Below are 23,791 nucleotides of genomic sequence, written 5' to 3'. Positions count from 1 at the left end.
CTCATCAAAAACTCTTTATAAATATTGGTATAAGATTAGGAGTCATTTTTTTTCTCATTTTGATCATAATACATATTTATTATTGAAAATTCAGAAATAGATATGCACAAATGAAAAAAAAATTCTAGTCCACCCTGTATCTTTCTTTTCTTAAATATTATCATTTATAAACATGGATTAATAGTGTGTATACTATTTTCTAATCTTTAAAAAAGAGTTAATACTCTAATTGTTTTCCAAGTCATTAAATGTCCTGTAATTTAGTTGTTTTTTGATTGTTTGTTAAAGATTTTATTTATCTGTGTGAGAGAGTACAAGCAGAGGGAAGAGCAGGCAGAGAGAGAACCAGGCTCCCCGCTGAGCAAGGAGCCCGATGTGGGACTCATTCCAGAACCCTGGGATCCTGCCCCGAGTCAAAAGGCAGAGGCTTAACCAACTGAGCCATCCAGGCCTCCCTGTAATTTAGTTTTTACTGGCTGTTTAACATTTTACTGACTTATCATCATTTTTGCAACTCATTCCCTATTGTTAGATACAGATACATAGGTTATCTATGTATATATGTCCAATCATTTATTATTATGTACAGTGTTGCCATGGGCATTTCTGCAACTCCAACTGCACGCAGAACAGACTCCTATTGTTATTGCTGGGTCAGAGAGTATATGCAGAAGTCTAATTGTTAACTACTGCCCAGTGTGCTTCTGGAAAGGTTTCAACACTTACTATCCCGCAGCAGCTAAGAGACCGTTTGTTTCCTTGAGTCCTCGAAAACAAAAAGTATTACTGAAAATTATTATTATTATTATTATATATATATTGATTAATTTGATAGGAAATACACAACATCCCACTACTGCATTTTTATAATTATACAGGAAGTGGAACAATTTTTTCACAAATTTTTTACAGCATGTGAAAACAATAACCTTATTCTACTAGGTTAATGTTTAGGGGGTTGTGAATTTATTACAAAGCAGTACCTTTGAATTCAATAAAAGCAACAAAGTCATATTGTGTATGGCAGCCCTGGCTAAGTGGCAGCTGGACACAAGCTATGATGGTGAGTTGCTGGTATGCATCCTGCTTATCTATGTGTGGCTAAAGTAATAGATCACAGCAAGTGATCTATTGCCTTTTTCAATCCAAATTTAACTTTTTTTAAAGACTAGTGGTATGAGGATGGGTTAAATATGTCTTCATGTTTGTTGACACCTTGAAAAATAAATAAAACTATAATTTTGGGGTGTACAACCAATGTTATGCCACATCCATGAAACAGGACCATGTCTGACCATAATTCTAGTTACAATGACCTGACAGGCATTTCACTTTAAGGACCTTCTACAGAAAGGAACTTGGCTTTGTTTTGTTTCGTTCTGTTGTTAAAAATTCCATCCCATGACCAATCATTGCCAACTGCAAAACAAACTATCACTGAAGCAATGTAGTCATGAATGGGGACTAGGAAGTAAATGGAAGTTAGGAAAAGAGAACCCAAACCAGGTGATTTTTGACTAACCACTCTCGGACAATTCTCCCTGCTGTTGGTGTCATCAAAATGGATCCCCATTTTTTAATATTATACAGAGGAAAAATGGATGTTAATCTCTTCGCCAAATGTGGGCAGAAATAGGTTTGTGCTTCTTCCTCACAGTGCACGGGGAAGCTCCAGGTAAAACAGCTCTCAGTGGTTGGCAAAGCGGAATCTGAGGAACACGGTTTCACAGACCTGGTGTCTCTGTTCCTGACCACGTCAAGACACAGCATCCACCTCGGTTTTGATGCCAAGACTCAACATTTTTCAAGATAAAGTCTCCATACCACCCACCAACAGACATCCCAGTACAAATGCCCTGCTCCACGGACTTGTCAAAGGGAGCAAGATGCCCTGGGGCTCCTTTGCTGTGTCAAACATTTGCATCTTTTGGGAATCAAAGACAACCGTCCCCAAATTTAAAAGGAAAGTAGCCCAAATCCACTTACATTTTTGCTTCTTCTCTTGTTGCATATGTGACGTTGACAACGGCAGTTTCTGTATCTGTGTTGACTAGGAAAGAAGCAAAAACTATACTGTCATAGAAAAAAAGCTGTCACCCTCTGGCTCAACGTAAACAGACTTTAGAGAAGAATGCACAAAAAAACTCATCACCCTAACTCCAATCATTCGAATCTCTATCTTTATTCATGTGCATTCATATTAATCAACTGTATATACACATTTGTTATCAATTGTATATACAACTCAAAGCTATAGTTTCACTTATAAATACTATTGCATGTGCCTATGTCTATGCACATATTTGTATTTTTCATTTCTAAGGTTACATAAAATTTTAGCAAGTAAATGTGCCATGATTTTTGCCTAACCATTCTTCAATTGTTGACATAAGGGTTATTCCCAATACCTGCTATTCTAAGTAGTATTGCTAAAAATTACCTTTACTGCAAACACCATCTGATCTGTGTTCTCTTCTGAATTACTTTTTTAGTATAAAATCACAGAAGAAAAATAACTGGGTAACAGAACATAATGCCTAATGCATATTTTCAGATTATTTTCCTAGAAGTTTATGTCAATTTACTGTACTACCAGCAAGGTATGAGTTTTAATTGTTATGTCTGCATTTATTTTTAAATAACTGGACATATATATACAATAATAAGCAAGTATTTTAATTCTTCATTCATTCCTAAAGTTGAATTAATAATATTTCTGTTTCCCTTTGACTGAGTTCCATGACTTTGTGAGTTAAATCTAGTAACTGTGTATAATAAACAAAGAAAGCTGACAATTATAACTCACTTGGCTGAAGGAAAGAACACAAACTCTAAGAGTGGCTAAGACCAAACTCTTGTGAGCTGGCTTATCTTGGCTCCTAATTGCTTGCCTCTTCTTCTAAAGTTAGGAGTTAAAAATAAACTCAGAAGGCAAGATAAAACTTTCCCAGTCCAAGCCAGTAAAGTTAACCCCCTAAATCCTGGTCTTCCACTAACTAGTAGTCATGACTAAATCAGATCCTTCCTTTAAACATTTAAGCTATTGAGAGGCTTGAAGTTAACAACAACAGGAAGTTAATGGTAATTCAAGAAAACCATGATAAAGCTGCTTTCCAAAGGAATACTAAAACCCTGTAGCGCAGAAATTCCTAATCCTGGATCCCTGTTAGAGCTTCAGGAATTTCATAAACTCACACCCCACCCCTACTCAAGACTCAAAGGTGTGGCTATAGGAATCTCTCAGGCTTATAATTTCCGTAAGACTCTCAAAGAGGTTGAAGACCATGGTTAAAAATACTGGTTTTCCAGTAACTTCAAAGTCGCTGCAGCCTTCCCAAGGAAGGGATGCACACTCCTCTGGAAGGAGCTGCCACTGAGATTTACATGTCATAAATGCGGAGCCCAGCCGGGTTCTGCCTAGGAGTGTTCTTGCTGCCTCTAATTCACACTTACCCAGAGAAGTCCTCCCAGTGCCAAACAGGGGAGTGAGCAGCCCATAACTGTCCTCTCTCAGTGCTGACACACAGAATGTACACAGGGTTCCTATTTGCTGCCTTCTAGTGCTCTAGACTCCCACAAAGGGAGAAAGGGCTGGGTTTGAACCTCCTAAATAAATCTATCCACTAGGATTCTCAGATTCTCAGATTTTGTTCTTACTTCTTAGTCATATTCTCTGTTATTCAAAGACACTTGTCTTCAGGAAATCAGACAGTTCTGTGATTCTGGAAAGAACTGAACTCCATTCAAATAATTTATTTCACTGGACATAAAAGCTCTAAAAAGTTTCTTAAAACTCTACTGAAAATGTTTCCCTGCTGAATCAGGAGTCACCTATGAAACAAAACAAAACAAAAGCCCAACACTTCCATCCTGTAGTTGTGAGGCAGCCAGAAACTGGGTGGTCTCTGGGGCACCGGTGTGCTAGGAATTGTAAACTCCCCCAGGGACCTGGAATAATTCTTCCTTGCCTGGCATTGTCCTGAATTTATTATATGGCCTTAGCTAGTAACTTTTACATGTTCATGTCTGTGAGGCTGTCTTGCCTACCACATCCAATCCTTATTAGAGTGTCTTCTTTTCCATGTTGAGGGAAATACCAAGAATTGAGAAAGAGAATCCTTCTAAATCGTATCTTCTTTCTGAGCTCTTTCCCTTCACCTTTGGGTGTGGGCAGTCAGCAGCATGAAATTGAAGAATAGTATTTTTAATATTCATGGAATGGAGAACATCTGAGTACTTACTACTTTAAAATGATTATTATACTGGCAGATAGAGCAGATTGCATATAAAAAAATGGGTTCTCTGTGATGATTTTCAAGTGAACCTCAACAATCCCTTGAGATCATATAGGACTCCATATATTTATATTCTCTTTGGGTGCCACAACTACTCAGTGAAACGGAAGGGATAGAAATTTTGTACAGGTGGAAACTGAGTCAGGGAGGGTAAGTGGCTTTTCCAAGGGCCCATAGTCAGTAAATGACTGAATTCACATCCTGCTTTTTAGGCCAAAGGAAAAATAATCTTTATGACAAGAAAAATAATCTTTCTGTCACATCAGAAGCCTGGAATCTACTTTTCTGGGACACTTAAAGAACCATATAAGACACCAGCTTCTTTAAAAATGTACCTTTTTTTCGGGGGCACCTGGGTGGCTCAGTGGGTTTAAAATGTACTTTTTTTTCTTTTTAAAATCATAGCATTTCATGTTTTAGATGAGATGAGAATGGTAGAAAGAAGAGTATCTATTTTCTGTGGATTTCCAACACTATTCCTAAGCCTGTGGCTCTCAAACTTAAGTATACACAAAAATAACTTGGTGGTGCTTGTTTAAAATAAAGATTCATGAACTCTTGCCCCTAAGAGTTTTACTTTCTAGGTCTATGGTGAGCCCCAAGAGTCTGCATTTTCATAAGCACTGTGGGGGATTCTGGTGTGGGAGTCCTATTCCTCGAGAAGCACTGAGACATTGGGGATCCGTTGTTCTCAGCCAGGAAGAGGAAAACTGTAAGAGCATAAATTCAATTACTTCCAAGTGAATTAAGCTTACCCTGGCCTGACAGTGTTTGCCTACTGCTTCAGCACATTAGCAGAGTATTAAAAAAACAACCTGAAAATCCTAGTCCTTGAAAAAATAAATTATATAGGTATGGATAAAAAGATCTGAATATCTCTCATATACGAGGAAGCTTGTTCCAAAGGAATTTGAATTTACTATTTCTCCTTGGAGCTGGCCCAGCCTATAAGAAATAACAGATGATAATCCCTATCAAAATTCAATAGGCTAATTTCCTCACTTATTACCTTGTTCTACATTCTCCACTGTCCCATACTGAGCCAAAAGTCCATCCAGCACCTGAAAAAAGAAAGAAAGAGAGCTTCAATGTCAGAATGGGAAGACAAGATCATATTCACACACACAGGAAAAAAAAAGGTATAGTGATAACTTCCAGCAAATGAACTAAAACAAAACAAGGACAGTTATGGCAATAATCTAATTAAATTGATATTTCAGGTCTTCCAACAAAAAAGAACTGAATAAATACATGGTACTTGCATTTGCTTATTGACCTTTTTTTTTTTTTTAAGATTTTATTTATTTATTTGACAGAGAGACACAGCGAGAGAGGGAACACAAGCAGGAGAAGTGGGAGGAGAAGCAGGGTTCCCACAGAGCAGGGTACCTGATGTGGGACTTGATCCCAAGACCCTGGGATCATGACCTGAGCCGAAGGCAGACTCTTAATGACTGAGCCACCCAGGCACCCCTGCTTATTGACTCTTAAGTAATCTTTTCACTGAGGTGACATAGCAGAATTTCAGTCTTAGTAACTATTAACAATCCCATTCATCATGACAGTTGGAACATACTGCTTTTGAAATAAAAAGCAGAATAAAATACAAGGCTCACTTGTCCTTGAAAGTTTTAACCATTCTTCCTTCTGTCCCTCTCTAGGGAATCTCCTTATCTATCTATCTATTTATTTATTTATTTTTAAATTAACATATAACATATGGAATCTCCTAATTTTTACAAAGCAATAGGATATATATGTTTGAAATATTTCATAATAAAGATTAGTGTTTTTTTAAGTAATAAAAATATTAGACAAAACATTGTTTCCTTCATGGCTGTTTTGATTTTGAGTTGGAAATAAACATTTGGGCAGTTTTTTTTTTAAAATAATGCAAGCCACTCTTTGAATTTTATCTTCCTGATTTTAACGTTGCTATTTTATAAAAAGTTTTACAACTATGAAACTGTATCTTACTCACTACTCATAGCAAAACTAATTAAAAAGAAAAACCCACTCAAACTAACAACCTTCTATTTTTACTGAGTTCCCACTGATTTTATTTTTTTTCCAAAATCATAATTTGGAAAGGCAAAAATCGTTCACAAAATCATGAGATAAAAATCACCACCAGATACACATTTTGTTTCAGTTTGTCGGTGCCTGGTGCTCGAGAAGACAGAGCAGGAGGGCTCAAAGCATACATCATGCACCACGAGAAGGACAAACACAAACCTAGTGCTATGACAGATCACATACATAAGGGTACTGAAAAAGGGAAAGAGAGGACCCAGCGGCCTTGTGGGAAAGACCTTGAGGACCTCTAATTCCTCAGGGAACTAACAGGTGGGGAGAGGTTTTGCTGACCTATTAAAAAGCAAGGTGAGGGCAGAGAGCAGGGAGACGGTAAATACGGTAAACACACAGGTGACACGGCTTACCTCCCACTGCAGGTGAGGAGGGATGTTTCGGATCTGAATTTTTCTGCTCCTGTAAAAACAAAAGCTCAGACTGTAGCGCTCTCTCTAGGACACAGACTTCAACAAGCAATAAAAAGAGGCTTAAGACCAGAGTCTGAGTTCATCTTTTCAGGGGGCTTACGGAGGCCGTGGCAAGAGATTCCTGCTGTGACTCAGGAGCATCATGTTTTAAGGGTGTCAATTAGTTGGGGGGAAAAAGTGAAGAATAAGCCCAACAAGTCTGAATATGCCAAAGGAACAGTTTAAACGCAGACATGCCTTTTCAACTTCTTGCCAAAGTGGTTAGAACTTAAATTGTCATAGAGATTCTAACTACAGAATTTATGACCTTCCTCCCCAAAACATACGGCCCTGCAACAGACCCCACCCCAAAAGGTATCTAGGCTCAAACACGACAGGTCAAGTCACATGTAGAGTGGGCTTCACCAAGATCAGATTTAGCTCACCCCGTACCTAATAAGGCAAAACTTCCTCTCAAAAATTACTTTTATAGTTAAATAATATAGTAATAATCTAAAAATTAGAACACTATAAAAAGGCAGACTAGGAAAAGACTTACTCCCACGCACCCCCTTCCCTCACCAGAAGCAAATACTTTTACTTATTACTTGTGTATCCTTCCGTTTCTTCATGCAAATAAACGCAAATACAAATATAAATTCTTATTTCTCCTTTTCTCTTACAGAAATACTTGCATATCCTACAAACTCTCTGCATGTTGTTTTTTTCACCTTAACAGTAATATCCTGCTGATCTTCCCATGTTGGGAGAGAGCAACTATTTTTCCTCATTCTATTCTCTCCTACCTGGATGTACCAAAGTGCTTTAACCCATCCCCTGCTGATGGACTTTTGGGACTTCCGCCTTTCTAGTCAGAGGATTTTTCTGTTTTTCTGGGACATCCTGCTGGTCTGATAACTTTAAGTGATTTCGACTGTTTCTTGTTTTTTTGTAAACATTAAAATTAGAGAAAAGAATAGAAATAGAAGGATAAGAATTTTTCTACCTTTTTTAAAAAAAAAGATTCTATTTATTTATTTGACAGAGATCACAAGTAGGCAGAGAGGCAGGCAGAGACAGAAAGGGAAGAAGGCTCCCTGCTGAGCAGAGACCCTGATATGGGGCTCCATCCCAGGACCCTGAGATCATGAACTGAGCAGAAGGCAGAGGCTTAAACCACTGAGCCACTCAGGTAACCCACGGATTTTTCTACCTTTTAAGAACATGTTAGATCCTGAAAAGAATATAAATCAGCACTTATTTATTTATTTTTAAAGGTTTTACTTATTTATTTGGTAGAGATAGAGAGAGAGAGAGAGAGAGAGAACCCCAAAAAAACAAAAAAACACAAGCAGGGGGAGTGGGAGAGTGATCTTGGCACTCCATTCCAGGATCCTGGGATCATGACCTGTGCAGAAGGTTGGTGCTTAACGACTAAGCCACTAGGTGTCCCACAAATCAGCATTTAAATATTAGAGAGGTCATTTTCATGGATAGACTTGACATTCGATTCTCCTAAATATCCATTTGGGAGGGGTTTTAAGAGAAGGGATGTGATGGCCAAAGTATCCATTATTTTTCTTTCCTTCTGGTGTCAGAGGTAACAAATAGTAATAACATATGTTTTTGCATGGCTTTAATCTGGGCAGTAGCCCCTGAAAACAATGTTACAATTCATGCAGAGAGGAAAAGAGGGAGGAAATATGGAAGCAAACAAAACAATCTCAGATTTTTTTAAAATGCGGGGTTGGTGGGGGAGGGCATCCCTATGTTCTAGAGCCTACAGAGTACTTCTGCCTTATTTTTTTAAAATGAGAATGCATTCATGCTTTCTATAGGGCTGCTTAAATGACAATACAAGCCAGTCTATAGAACCCCTAATCTTGTATCTGGGTAGGAAGGAGGAAAAGGAACCAAGAGTTCATTTCTATCTCTACGCTATGAAGCCTCTTTTCTGACACTGCCCTTGGCAATAGTTCATAATAAAACTGCTGACACCAACCCATGTAGTGTCTACATGGATTGCTCCACAGAGGATGTCACAAGTCTAACTACTTATAGAAAAAGCATCAGAATTTGCAAGAAATTGAATTTTTCTTAAAAAAATTTTTTTGTTATCTCCAAATATAAACATTGACTCTAAATGCTAACCAAGAATTTAGTTGTATAAGTCTTATTGGAAGAAACTCATGCATGAACACAAAGATTTGAAAAAAGACAGCTACAATAGCATTGTTTGTTATGACAAAGACTGCAAACAATTTGAATATCCACCAACAGGGCAAGGAATAAATAAGTCATAGGATGGGCAGAACACATGAACAGACATTTCTGCATAGAAGAGATCCAAATGGCCAACAGACACATGAAAAAGTGCTCAAGAGCACTTAGCATCAAGGAAATACAAATCAAAACCACAGTGAGATACCACCTCACACCAGTCAGAATGGCTAAAATCAAGCAGTCAGGAAACAACAGGTGTTGGTGAGGATGCAGAGAAAGGGGAATCCTCCTACACTGTTGTTGGGAATGCAAGCACCACTCTGGAAAGCAGCATGGAGGTTCCTCAAAAAGTTGAAAATAGAGCTACCCTATGACCTAGCAACTACACTACTAGGTACTTACCCCAACGATACAAATGTGATCTGAAGGGGCACATGTACCCCAATGTTTATAGTAGCACTATCCAAAATAGCCAACAGAAAGAGTCCAGATGTCCATCAAGCAATGAATGGATAAAGTAGATGTGATATATAAATATAAAATGGAATACCATGCAGCCATCAAAAAAACCCTGAAATCTTGCCATTTGCAATGATGTGGATGGAACTAGAGGGTATTATGCTAAGCGAAATAAGTAAATCAGAGAAAGACAATTCTCATATGATCTCACTGATATGAGGAATTTGAGAAACAAGACATAGGATCATAGGGCAAGGGTGGGGGAAATGAAACAAGATGAAACCAGAGAGGGAGACAAACATAGGAGACTTTTTTTTTTTTTTTTCCCATAAGAGACTCTTAATCTCAGGAAACAAACTGAGGGTTGCTGGAGTGGAGAGGGGATAGAAGAATGGGGTGGCTGAGTGATGGACATTGGGGAGGTTATATGCTAAGGTGAGAAAATTTAAAAAAAATTAAATAAATCATAGGATAGTCACAAGATGGAATATTAGATGAAAGTTAAAAAGAATGAAGTGAGAATACCTCACTGGCTCAGTCAGCAGAGCATCCAATTCTTGATCTTGGGTTGAGAGTTCGAACCCCACACTGAGTGTAGAGATTACTTTAAAAAAATGAGGTAAACACATGGGCATGGCCATAGGGAACTCTCTAAGACATGTTGTTGCAAGAAGAGAGCTAATAGATTAGATTGATCCTGTTTTTTAAGCACCCAAAACAGGCTACCTGTTATTAAATGTATGTGTTTGTAAATGCATAAAAAAAGGAGCTAGGGCGCCTGGGTGGCTCAGTGGGTTAAGCCGCTGCCTTCAGCTCAGGTCATGATCTCAGGGTCCTGGGATCGAGGCTCGCATCGGGCTCTCTGCTCAGCAGGGAGCCTGCTTCCCTCTCTCTCTCTCTGCCTGCCTCTCCATCTACTTGTGATTTCTCTCTGTCAAGTAAATAAATAAAATCTAAAAAAAAAAAAAAGGAGCTAGAAGCAGTTGGTAAAAGGGGGGGGGGACATACACTTTTTAGTTACTTCTATCATTTACATTTTTAATAAAATGGGAATGTATTCACATCTTACTTGCTTTAGAAAATTAACAATTAAAACTCCTACTAAGGCTGCTTTAGTGAATACATAAGATTTGTTCTTGAAAAGTACACCAGAATCTACTAAATTAAAAAAAAGAAAGAAAAAAAGGAAAGAACAAAAACAAACAGCTCACTTCTTCCATAATTAGGTTAAACATTCTTGAAATCTTATTTCACAGAATATTAATTTATTTAGCCAACTCTGTTCCTAATGTGTAAGCCATCACACTTGGCCTGGTCCAAATTACCCCAAATTCCAACTAAATGGGTCTAAAATACTAATGTTTCCCTGTAATAACTCATGTAAAGAATGCACATCGAGCAATCAGTTCAACAACTGCAATGTTTGTTTAGGATTCTAGGAGAAATAATCTCTAAAAAACTAGTGTGTGGCATCTCTAATCTTAACTCACTATGGAAAAGAAGAAAAAGAAGCAAGCACTAAAAAAGGAACTGGTGATCACTACTGGAGAACCAATTAAACTGATCCTTGGGTCACTGGGAAGATTATCCCAAGCCATTATCTTTCAGGATCAGGAATGATCAGGACCCGTGAGTTCTGCTAGCTTGCACAGCACCATCTGGGTGGTATGCCCTCTTGTGTCAGTATCCTGCGATGCCCGTGTCTCTCTCCCCTGGGAGGGACTTCTACGTGCCCTTCAAACCCTGCTCACACCTGCAGAGGCTTCCAGGGCGTCTCCACGCAGAACTGTTTCCTCTGCACTCCAGCTTTTCTAACAGCTCACTCCACTGTCATTATTTCTCTGCTGGGGCTGTCATGTTTCCCCACCAACCCTCTGCTGAAGGTAATTTCCTTAAGGACAGTCTCCCGGTTACTAGTCTCCTGTCCGGTAACTAGTCTCCTGAACCAGCACAGAGCCCAGTGCCTAGTCTAAAAGGTGAACAGGGCACCCCCAGGGCTGGGAAAAGCACTCCTCCTACTGGCTGTAGCCTGCCTCGCATGGGGATCCCCTGACCCCACCCAGGAAGGCCAACTGTTTATTACTTCTCCTTTGCCAGGTAGTCAAGAGAAAAGGGAAGAGTTCTTTTCCCTGTTTCCTTTAAAAAAGAAACAAAGCGTTTGGCTCAGATTCAACCAGCAAATGTAGATCTTTTTCTCTCTGAAATCCATAAAAGTGTGCCTTGCTTTAAAAAGCCAAACGTACACAGTAACTCAGGCCTGTTTTGGTTTGTTTTAGTTGTTGTTGTTGTTTTTTTAAGAATTTTATTTATTTATTTATTTGAGAGAGAGAGAGAGAGAGAGAGAGAGACAGTAAGAGAAAACATGAGCAGAGTGGGAGGAGGAGAGTAGGGGAAGAAGCAGGCTCCCAGCTGAGCAGGGAGCTCGACATGGGGCTTGATTCCAGGACCCTAGGATCAGGACCTGAGCTGAAGACAGATGCTTAACCGAATGAGCCACCCAGGCATCCCTCTGCACTGCTTACTAAAGTTAATCTGTTAGTGTGCTCACTTGGGCAGTACACATACTAAAGTTAATCTGTTGGGATCTTATATTTATTTTCTTATAACTTTTTCACATGAAGGAATCTTTTGGATATATCTCCAAACTTCAGAGAATCCATTCAGACTTATACTGGTCAGGTTAATTAGATCTGGATCAGTGGATTAAGGGAAGGGGAAATGGGGAGTTACTGTTTATTGGTACATAGTTTCTATTTGGGATGATGAAAATAGATAGTAGTGATGGTTGTACAACACTGCTAGTGGGCTTAGTGCCGCTGAACAGCACACTTAAAAATGGTTAAAATGGCAAACCTTGTTATGTACATTTCACCACAGCAAAAACAAGAACAAAAAAAAAAAAAAAAAAAAAACAGAACAATACTACAGGAAAGAAGAGCAATGCAAAGAAACCATGTAAGTAAAATTTTCTACAAGACAACTAGTCTGGACTCTTCAAATGTCAATGTCATTAAAAAAAAAAAATCCCCAAACTGTAGATTGCTCTAGATTTAAAGAGAATAAAGAGATCCAACAACCGAGGGGGATAAACGGACGAAAGTGAAGAGTGCAGTCAGAAGCACAGTTTTAATTTTTTTCTTTTTCATTTTAATTGAAAGCAAAGTAAGACCTACAGTCAAGCAGAGAGTACCCTTTAATGGAGATACACAGGCTCTTTCCCAGTGGCTTTAGGATTTAGGAATTTAGAATTACGCACTCTCAAAATTCAAGGATTTTGGGTGAGAAAAGGAAAGACACTCAGCCTCCACACTACCAGGAAAGGGGGAAGACAGTCAGTCGTACAGCCATCTCGGGAACGGGCTGTGGGACTTGGCTACTTTGATTTTATATTCTGGTTAATCAGTGACTATAGTAGACATGTCTAGACTATCAAATCTTAAAGAACTCGAAAACAAATACACTTAACCTCAATTAATCTAATTCTTACTGACTTAATTGACAGTATATGGAACTTCTCAACATCTAAGTGCCTCAGACTACTTTTTATGAATGTTATTATCTTTGTACTGTAGATGCCCAGAGGAGATAGAAAGTTCCAACTAGAGTGAATTTAAGATAAACAAGATGTCCATTGTTAGGAATTTCAATTACCCAACAGAAATTATTTTGTATGGTAGAATCTATAGTTTAAAGTAAGTGGCCAACCATATGGGGAAATACAGTCATATTCAATTGTCATGGAACTCCTATGATTCTGAAGAACCATTTTGCCTGTATTTGGGGGTAAAAAAAAAAAAAAAAAAAAAAGGAAAATACATGTTTGCATGAGCAGAGGATGATGGCATAGTTTTTCAGGCATTCGGTAATTAGCTAATCAGCGCCTTGGGAACTCTAGCCCAAGCCTTGACCATGATGATGGCTTGAATGGAGAACAAAATTAACAAACTGTGGGAATGCAGCTCATGAGCTCTCAGGTTCCATTTGAAAATTAGGCTGTCTAGGGACTGGAGGATCCCCAGGTAAACTGCGGGCAAGAGAGGCAATCCAGGAAGTAAAGATGGTCCTACAAAAGAGTCCTTTGGGGTTCAATGAGGGAGTCTACCTAACTAGGTCCCATCTGTTTCCACAGACATTCTGGATGCCATCAGATGACACACAGTCCTCGCTCTGGAGGGAAATTAGAGCACCATTAAATGTGCATTATCTATAAAGACTGGCAAGTACATTAACCAACTCCAAGGACTGTGGCAGGGCCAAGACTAAAACCACCATGGTTCTTGTGTTGCTCTGCTGTACCAGATAGTGCCATAGTCAGATTCCACTGTATCCCACGCACTCATTAGTATGTGTTTAAAACTTAGACTTAATTGGGACTTCATCAAGATAAAAAGCTTTTGCACAGCAAAGTAAAGAATCAACAAAACCAAAGGACAACTGACAGAATGGGAGAAGATATTTGCAAATGCCAAATCAGATAAAAGGACTAGGATCCAAAATCTATGAAGAACTTATCAAAATCAACTCCCAGGGGTGCCTGGGTGGCTTAGTGGGTTAAGCCTCTGCTTTCAGCTCATGTCTTGATATCAGGATCCTGATATCATGTGGGGCAGCATTGGGGTCTGCTCAGTGGACAGCCTGCTTCCCCCTCTCTCTCTGCCTGCCTCTCTGCCTACTTGTGATCTCTCTCTCTTTGTCAAATAAATTAATAAGTCTTTTTAAAAAATCAGCTCCCAAGAACAACTAATCCAATCAAGAAATGGGCAGAATGCATGAACAGACATTTCTGCAAAGAAGACATCCAGAGGGCCAATAGACACATAAAAAGTGCTCAACATCACTTGGCAGCAGGGAAATACAAATTAAAACCATAATGAGATACCTACCACCTCACACCAGTCAGAATGGCTAAAATTAACAAGTCAGGAAATGACATGTGTTGACAAGGATGTGGAGAAAGGGAAACCCTCCTACACTCTTGGTTAGAATGCAAGCTGGTGCAGCCACTCTGGAAAACAGTATGGAGGTTCCTCAAAAAGTTGAAAATAGAGCTACCCTATGACCCAGCAATTGCACTACTAGGTACTTACCCCCAAAATACAAATGGAGTCATCTGAAGTGGTACCTGCACTCCAATGTTTATAGAAGCACTGTCCACAACAGCCAAACTATGGAAAAAGCCCAGATGCCCATCAAGAGATGAATGGATAAGGAAGATGTGGCATACATACAATGGAGTATTACACAGCCATCAAGAAATGAAATTTTGCCATGTGCAACGATGTGGATGGAACTAGAGGGTTTATTCTAAGCAAAATAAGTCAATCAGAGAAAGGTAATTATCATATGATCTCACTGATAAATGGAATTTAAGAAAAACAAGGCAGAAGATCATAGGGGAAGAGAGGAGAAAATGAAACAACATGAAACCAGAGAGAGAAACAAACCATAAAAGACTCTTAATCACAGGAAACAAACTGAGGGTTGCTGGAGGGGAAGGGAATGAAGGGGTGCAGTAAGTGGGAGATGGACACTGGGGAAGGTATGTGTTGTAATGAGCACTGGGTGTTATATAAGACTGATGAATCACAGACCTGTACCCCTGAAACAAATAATGCACTGTATGTTAATATGTTGAATTTAAATAAAATTTTTAAAAACCTTAAACTTAAAACTTCTGCATAGTAGGTACAAGGGATATTCTGTGCTAAATTGGACCAAGATCTAGGTCCTGGAAAGCAAATGAATCACCGGTGCTAGCCAAGTCCAATCCTCCAGCCAACTGTCATTTAAATCCTAACTCCAAATCCCCCTTTGTCTGCCTCTCTCTCTGTCACACACACGTACACACACACACACACACACACAGGCAGGGCACAGAAAAACAGAAAATGATTAGGGGTCAACTTAACAAATTATTTAGTCACTTTCTTTTTTACAAAATTAAGAACAACTGCCTTTGCCTCCATGGGATCTAAAATAAATGTATTATAACAGTTATTAGAAAACTTAATGTTTTCAATATATAAATTGCTAAAAATGAACAAAAAGGTTTTCTGATTTTTTAGGAAGAAAAATTATGTGATCAAAGTCTTTGTGAATATTATCAATTACTATGGGCCAAATCATAAGAGGACTATATCAGATATTATTGTGGTGACCTACTGCAAAGGGTTTTGAGCCAGGAGAACTTCAGTTAAAAACCTGGTAACTTCTTTTGCTCTATAAATTCATGTCCACAAAACCAAAAACTCCCAAGCAGCCCTAACATGCTCAAGCTTCCTGCACATTTAGGGCCAGGAGCTCATGAAAATCCATTGCTTGAATGCGACAGGAAAGACATCAGTGAATATGATAAAATAGTAGCTCAAGACTTTGTAACTTATGTTACCTCTTACACCCTCTCCATCTACTAGCTTATAAAAAGGCCTTGACTTTTTAAGAAGTTGCTAACACAATTCCATATTTCCCTTTTGAGGAAAGCACCAGGGATTCTTAATTGTTGCTGAAAGAAGGAGAAGGTAAAAGAGAAAAGTCAAGGGGATGACTTATGATAATTAGATGTTCATGAGAAGACCAGCCACTCCTGGGCAAGATGGTGAAGTAATTCCCCTATGGGGAAGGGGTATAGTGAGTATAATTCACATTAAAAGACCATTAAGTTTCATTCCAATTGCAGGATTCTACAAATCCTTTGGAAAGTATAAAAGGAAGGTTAAAATAATCTCCAGTTAAAAGAAATCAGTATGGGGGCACCTGGCTGGCTTGGTCGGTAGAACATGTAGCTCTTGATCTTAGGGTTGTGGGTTTGTGCCCCGAGGTGAGTGTAGAGATTACTTAAAATTAAAATCTTAAAAAATAAATAAATAAAAAGGAATTAGCATGCTTGAGTTTATAGACTGAAATGACCATATACTATTTAAGCAAAGCAGATAACCAGATTTCTCATAGATTCAATATTTCAGCTCTTTAAAAACAAAGTATCTAAAACCTTCTCTCTTTTTTTTATTCATATTCAGTTTTTGGCAAAGGGGTTCCTTTTACCAGAAAATTGGTAAATAGGAGAACTATCTAAATTGAAGGAAGACCAAAAGAAATCTAAATAATAATTTGGGGAATACAATATTTTTCTTTGCCAATAACTTCTTTAGGAAATTAAAAAGAAAATAAAAAATGCTTACAGGAAAAGTGTGACCACTCTTATCAAGGTTTGTATACAATTCCCTACAGATAGTATCATCTTTCCCATCCATCATTACCCTCCTTAATTCATTTTGTGACATGACAAAGAAACAGTTTTAACTCTGGTGTTACCAGAACTTCTCCATGTGTTTCCCTGAACACTATCTCTTCCCCCATTCAAGTTATTTTATTAATAAAGTCTCATAAAGTTTTCAGAGGTTTCACCCAAAACATCCATCACGGTGTTTTTAGCAGGAAGCTTTCCCCAAACCACCACTACTACTTACATTCATGTATACTAAGCATCTCATTTAAGCCTTACCACTCCCATAGGAAGTAGACATAGTTATCCCCATTTTTCAGATAAATAAACTGAGGAGTTGATGAGTCCCCTGCCTTGTATTTTTGGTGTAGGTTCAGCAAATTTAAACCTTTGTTCTTACAATGTCACTTTGGAATTGTCAATTCACCAATAGCAAAATTTACACTTCATGTAGAGATTTCAGTTCAATGAATTTTGGGTAAGATGTGCACTTTCAGGCAAATTCTAGGAAAATGGGTCCTAGGAATGAGCTTCTAGCCTTTCCCTCTCAGTATCAACCTCATTGGAGACTCTGACCAAAAACACTACCTCTAGGAAGGGTTATTTTGGAAACTTGCACCATTGCAGCTCACTCTTTGCTCCTCAAAAGAATTTGCTTACATATAAATCCCCTTAGCTGGGGCAGTGGGGGGAGGGGAAGGGATAAAGGCTTTACCTAGTCGAGCACTTCCCCAGGTCAGCTGACTCCTGGTTGACATTCAGGCTTTCCAGGCAAGGGCTGGGAGGTGGACACACCTGCAAAGACCTGAGGGGGGAACTGATCTGCCTGGCAGTTTTGCTTAGTTACCACCGGCCTCAACCAGGGCTGTGCTAAGCCTCATGATAAAGTTTGAGAACCTTCTCTTAGATACAGACTGGTGTATGGGAAAAGGCGGAGTGGATCCCAGACACGTGGATGAAGTCCTGAGAAGCTTAGGACATTTATATGTGCCAAAGTACAAACATGTATTTGGATTCAGGACAGTGAGATTTTGAGAGGTAAGGCCGAGTCTTACCAAAAGTAAAGTGAACCAAAAATCTGCACACCAAATTCCCGCTTTTTAAGATCTAAACAGAGTTAAGAACTGAAAAGATTTTCTTTAATGTTTTTAATTCTGCTGTGATGAAGATTCCAGTTAACAAAACCAAACTGTGTTTCTACAGAAGTGATTAGTTACTCTTTACAAGGCCCTTAACTCATTATCTGTAATTAAGACTAACCAGGGTAAAAACACGTATTTACACATCATAATTTGAGCCAAGATAAATGATACCCATAAACACGATGCAAAACAAGTTATAATCCGAGTATATAAACGTTTGCTTTGTGGGGTGCATGGCAGACACAGAATCATCTTTGTAAAGGCAAAGGGAGCCACATGCCTGGTCACCCACAGCTATGCAATCCCTCTAGCACCCCTTCAACCCATTTCAAATAATTGCTTTCTTTAGTTTTCCAAAGAACACACAACTCTGTCCCCCTCCTTCCTTCCTACCTGGGTCTTTTTCATTTTTTTCCCCCTTCTCAGCCCAAGCGGTGTCTGGAAACACAGCAGGTGCTCAGCAATCAGCAAACTCACCAGAAGCACTTGTTGCTGACAGCTGGCTTCTTTTTCCTGGCCCACCCCATCCCATCTTCTCTCTTCCAACTCAAGAACATGTGCTTATGGAAGACACTGACTGGTCCTCAACCAAGCCCATTTCTTTGACTCTAGTTTATGCTCATCAGCTCAATGCAATAGGCTGCTGACTGAAAAATATAGAGATTCTCCTAGCACAGGAGCCAGTACATACACTTCCTGTGACTGGGTGTCCTGACTCATGGAAAGGTGGTGTTATCCCCCTTCAGACAAGAAGTACATCAGCATGTCTTGACTTACTGAAGAAACCGTTTCACAATGAACACAAAAATTCAAGCAGGAAGCTATGAGTCCTCAATGTCTGGGAATGAGTGATAAACCAACAACACTTTACTTCAGAAAAGAAGGAATCATTCCCAGCAGTTATACAACACTTTGATCTTATTCATTATAGTCATGATGATGATTAAGAAAAATTAAGTGCATCTCTACCATAGCCCTAAATCCCAGTTAGCAGAGAAAGGTAGAAGAGGGTTGGCCAAATTGCATACCCCTCCCTCACAAGGGAACTCCTTTCCCTGGCTGTGCAAATCAAGTAGTATTTACCACCTCACACAAGAGTAACATCTCACCTATAATAGGTTGTAAACAACCCAAACCATACACACCCGAATGTTCTGACAGGAGATTAAATATAGGACATTTCATCCAATTTTGGAGAACAGGATGATTTCTAAGATTAAACCTAAAACTTTTCCAAATTCATTGAGCAAACACTCACTAAATACCTGTTGTATGCCAAGCACTTGTCTTAGGTTCTGGGGTATATTAGTAAACAAAACAAAAAAATGTCCTCAGGCTGCTTATGTTCTAGGGAGTAAAAAACATAGGACACTATTGACCTCAGCAACCCTGAGAACTCTCAACTCAGCCTCAACAGAACAAAAGAACTTCCGAGTTGGCGCCTTGATCTAATCAAATAGGGAAGGAAAAAGGCTATCCCTGCTTTTTGCTAGCTTAAATTTTTTAGGTTTTAGCTATAAGTGAACCAAATATCTTTAAACACCTACTTCTGCACAGTGTTTTTAAAAAGATTTTATTTATTTATTTGACAGAGATCACAAGTAAGCAATAAGCAGAGAGGCAGGCAAAGGGGTGGGGGGAAGCAGGCTCCCCACTAAGCAGAGAGCCTGATGTGGGGCTTGATCCCAGGACCGCTCCCCCCCCATGCGGGGCTTGATCCCAGGACCCTGTGGATCATGACCTGAGCGGAAGGCAGAGGCTTTAACCCACTGAGCCACCCAGGTGCCCCTCTGCACAGTATTCTTACAATGTAATTGCAGTGCCAAGTCCTTGTTCCCACGGGCTGTGAGGGAAGTGGCAGTTGGGGTAGGTACTTCCATGTGTAATAGCAGTAGGACATGTGCACTGCCACAGAGGGGTTTTGGAGAAGCTTTCCCCCCTACCCAGGGCCTGTCCTTGGCACTGGACCCTTAAGGCTTTCGCTGCTATACAAAGGGGTATTCTGGAGAAAATAAAAAAGATCATGGGAAAAGTTAGTTATCAAAATTGAGAGAGGAATCAGAAAAACAACTTTCACACAGTCCCAATGCAAAGATAGAAGCAGTTCACAGGATACAGAGAAAAAAAATCAGTGACCAGCTGGTATCTCATAAGCTGCGATGAAAAAAGAGAAAAGTCACTAGCTCTTAATGTTACATGATCTGAATACAATGCAACTCACTTTTTAAAAAAGATTTCATTTATTTATTTATTTGAAAGAGAAAGAGAGAAGAGAGGAAGAGTACAGGCACAGCCTGGCAGGAGGAGAGGGAGAGAGAGAACCTCAAGCAGACTCCACACTGAGCGTGAAGCCCAACACATAGCCTGATCTCACAACACTGAGGCCATAACCTGAACCGAAATCAAGAGTCCAACGCTTGACAGACTGAGCCACCCACGCACCCTGCAATTTGTTTTTTAAAACCTCAAATAGTCAACTTTAAAAACATTTGAATGAACTGGGGAAAGAATATATAAATTATTCTTATTTTAAAAAGGATTCATCATGTAGGGGCACCTGAGTGGTACCGTCAATTAAGCAGCCGGACTCTTGGTTCTGGCTCAGGCCATGATGTCAGGGTGGTAAGATCAAGCCCACATTCATGCTCTGCGCTCAGCACAGAGTTTGCTTAAGACTCTCTCTCCCTCTCTCTCTGCCCCCCACCTCCCATTCTATCTTTCAAATATTAAAAAAAAAAAAGGATTCATTATCTTAATGAGGATTCATTTTATGATCCTTTTACATCAATTCTGAAATGAAACAACAAGCGGGGAGATAACTCCAAATATGTAAGTTTGATTTATAACCAATTTTGGAAGACTAGACTTTTACACAGAAAATTTTCCCAGGGGTGCTAACAGAAATGCAAGGTTCATGAACTGTACCCTTCTGCAACTATGTACATCATACCCCGACGGCTGTACGACCACAGCTTCCAACCTGGTAGCATGGACACAGCAGGCGTCCCATAAATTTGATGAATGAATCAACGTACACGACAGGGTTAATGTCTCTGGCACTTAAACACAGAATTCCTTCCAGCTGCTGATTCACACTCTCTTCTTACAAAGACTGTAAACAGAGCATCTGTCTCAGTTGGTTCCTGACTTTTCATCACTTCCTCTTAAGCCAGCACCATTGGCTGCGTGGCCCCCCCCCACCATTCATCAATGGGAAGTTGCAGAAAGAAGTCAACGCCAGACCTGAATACAGGTGAACAACCTACCTGGCTCAGCAGGTAGCCATCAGAGGTCCTGCTACCAAAGCTTCTGATTCCTTTTCCCATCTCTTTCCCCTTCCCTGGATGCAGCCAGGGCTGCCCCCTACTTCAGGATGCTCCTTCTTTCTCTGCCTGGAGCCAGATCCTCAGAAACATGACTGGGGGAAGGAGGAGAGTTCAGCGGTGCCCTTCCCTCTGCTGTTCATAGAGTCCCAGTCTCCTTAGTTTTGTGATGAGCAATTGCCCCCTCCTCTTAATTGTCCCTTGCCAAACCGCAAGGAATTATGAGAAAGCACTCTGTCAACTGCAGTGTACCCTACAAATGGGGGCAGGATTATTCCGACAGATGCACAGAAGCCTCCAACTGTGCTCGCATCTCTCATTCCCAGCTTTGGTTCTGATGTACCCAGGAGAGCTGGTTTTCCTATGAAATGCAAGTGAATCTGACTTCATTCAATGAGTCACAACCATGTCATTCATTAGAAGGCACTGCACGGAGCCAGCACTGAACCAGGGGAGACGTTACTGAAATTATGTGGAGCCACCTGAGGAGTCAGGCTAAAAATTCATTTCAGGGTAAGTTTAGAAGGATTATGCTTCTTCATTTAAGAGCATCTTGATTATTATACTTAAGTGAGAGTACTTTTGTTCCTTGGTGGGAAATACAGAAGTTGTAATATTCGCTAGAAACTTGTGGAAATGCAAACTCTTTATTAACTAACGTCTGCAAGCTAAAGAAAAGACCCCGATTTCCTAGAGAAATACGATTTAAGAAAAAATATAAATTTAAATATATTCCCTGGATTTCCTAACTCCGTGATTCTCCCCTATCCTAATAAAACATTTTGTTACCAAAGGCTACCATTATTTCAGCACAACAGAGTGGAAGGTGTGCCCAGCTGAGTTCGAATTCCACTTCCTTTAGGACATGTTGTCAGACAGATGTTGAGGCCAGTCCTTGAACCTCTCTGGTTCATGCCACAGACCTGGAGGCATTAGACAATATGACCAAATGCTTTCTCAAACCAAAAATCACTTCATCTTAGCAGCAGAACAGAACTGTCACAAACAGAAGGGAAGAAGAGGTATCTCCATAGACCTAAGCTACAAAAAGAACTGGAAAAACAAACAAACAAACACCAAATTCAGCAAAGCCTGCATTTTGTTGGGGTCATAATTTTTTTTTTAAAGATTTTATTCATTTATTTGACAGACAGAGATCACAAGTAGGCCGAGAAGCAGGCAGAGAGAGAGAGGAGGAAGCAGGCTCCCTGCTGAGCAGAGAGCCCAATGTGGGGCTCCATCCCAGGACCCTGGGATCATGACCTGAGCCGAAGGCAGAGGCTTTAACCCATTGAGCCACCCAGGCGCCCCTGTTTGGGTCATAATTTTTAACAAACCAATAAATAAGTTAGATGACAGAGTCCATCGTATTTTATAATAGGATGGCTTACAATCCAAAAACAGTGGGTTTCCTCCCATTTTTAAAATTTAAATTCAATTAATTAACATATATTATTGGTTTCAGAGGCAAAGGTCAGTGATTCATCAGCTGCCTATAACACCCAGTGATCATCACATCATGTGCCCTCCTTAATGCCCATCACCCTGTTACCCCATTCCCCCCAGCAACCTTCAGTTTGCTTCCTATGCTTGAGTTTCTTATGATTTGTCTTCTTCTCTGATTTCATCTCTATTCTTCCCTCTCTTCCCCTATGATCCTCTGTTTCATTTCTTGAATTTCACATATGAGTGAGATTATATAATTGTCTTTCTCTGATCAATTTATTTCACTTAGAATAATACCCTCTAGTTTCAACTATGTCATTGCAGATGGTGAGATTTCATTTTTTTGATGGCTGAGTAGTATTCCAAAAACAGTAGGTTTTGGCTCTACTTGTATCGTAACCCATCCAAACAGCCACAGTTTATCCCATTTATTTCCCTTTCAACCTGATTACAGAAGCTTTATATTTACACCCTCACTACTGTCAGGGTTACTCTTGCACAACCTGTGGTATCTGGATTTTGAAGGTGTGATGTTATTTCATGAAATTTACTATGAACGACAGGTATGGCACAGCTAAGCAGGAGCTCGTCTGCATCCTATAGATATATGTAGGTCTTGGCATGGGACTGTGAATAAGGAGACTATAATTGCCTCCAAGGAATTCCACTGATGTCAGAAACCACCAGATCAAAGCCTATGTTTCCCCTACTTAGAAACAGCTCTGGCCCGTAATTCAGATGTTGGTTAATTAGTATTGTGGTGATAGTCTACTTGTTATTGCAACTTTGATCTAAACAGTTCTGTAAAGCCCACATTCGTATTTTTAAAGTAACATGCTTTAGCAGTAGGTGAAACTTCAGGCATAGCACATTTATTTCAAAAGTAGCAATGGTCACCACTTCCTCTTGATCCATTCATCTGTTGATGGACATCTAGGTTCTTTCCATAGTTTGGGGCTTAGTGGGTACGAGAAGAATAAATGAAAGAAGATGGGATTGGGAGGGAGACAAACCATAAGTGACTCTTAATCTCACAAAACAAACTGAGGGTTGCTGTGGGGAGGGGGTTTGGGAGAAGGGGGTGGGATTATGGACATTGGGGAGGGTATGTGCTTTGGTGAGTGCTGTGAAGTGTGTAAACCTGGTGATTCACAGACCTGTACCCCTGGGGATAAAAATATATGTTTATAAAAAATAAAAA

At 39.7% G+C, this 23,791-nt stretch overlaps 1 protein-coding gene across 7 annotated transcripts in view; it reads right to left on the bottom strand.

Moving 5' to 3' along the window:
- Positions 1 to 23,791, bottom strand: part of IGF2BP2 (insulin like growth factor 2 mRNA binding protein 2) — a 171,737-nt gene that overhangs the window by 44,208 nt on the left and 103,738 nt on the right. For 4 of the 7 annotated variants that reach the window (XM_059163214.1, XM_059163212.1, XM_059163217.1 and 1 more), the window contains exons 3-5: positions 6,737 to 6,785; positions 5,305 to 5,356; positions 1,987 to 2,068 (exon numbers count right to left, since the gene is read on the bottom strand). In XM_059163214.1, the coding sequence (XP_059019197.1) occupies positions 1,987 to 2,068; positions 5,305 to 5,356; positions 6,737 to 6,785 (183 nt within the window). The remainder of the gene's footprint in view (positions 1 to 1,986; positions 2,069 to 5,304; positions 5,357 to 6,736; positions 6,786 to 23,791) is intronic. The other 3 variants (XM_059163215.1, XM_059163213.1, XM_059163218.1) reach the window with 1 other exon arrangement.

The sequence above is a fragment of the Mustela lutreola genome, chromosome 2 (assembly GCF_030435805.1).
Source record: "Mustela lutreola isolate mMusLut2 chromosome 2, mMusLut2.pri, whole genome shotgun sequence".
Classification (NCBI taxonomy): domain Eukaryota; kingdom Metazoa; phylum Chordata; class Mammalia; order Carnivora; family Mustelidae; genus Mustela; species Mustela lutreola.
The sequence above is the reverse complement of the archived record's forward strand: the minus strand, read 5'-3'. Positions and strand labels throughout refer to the sequence as shown.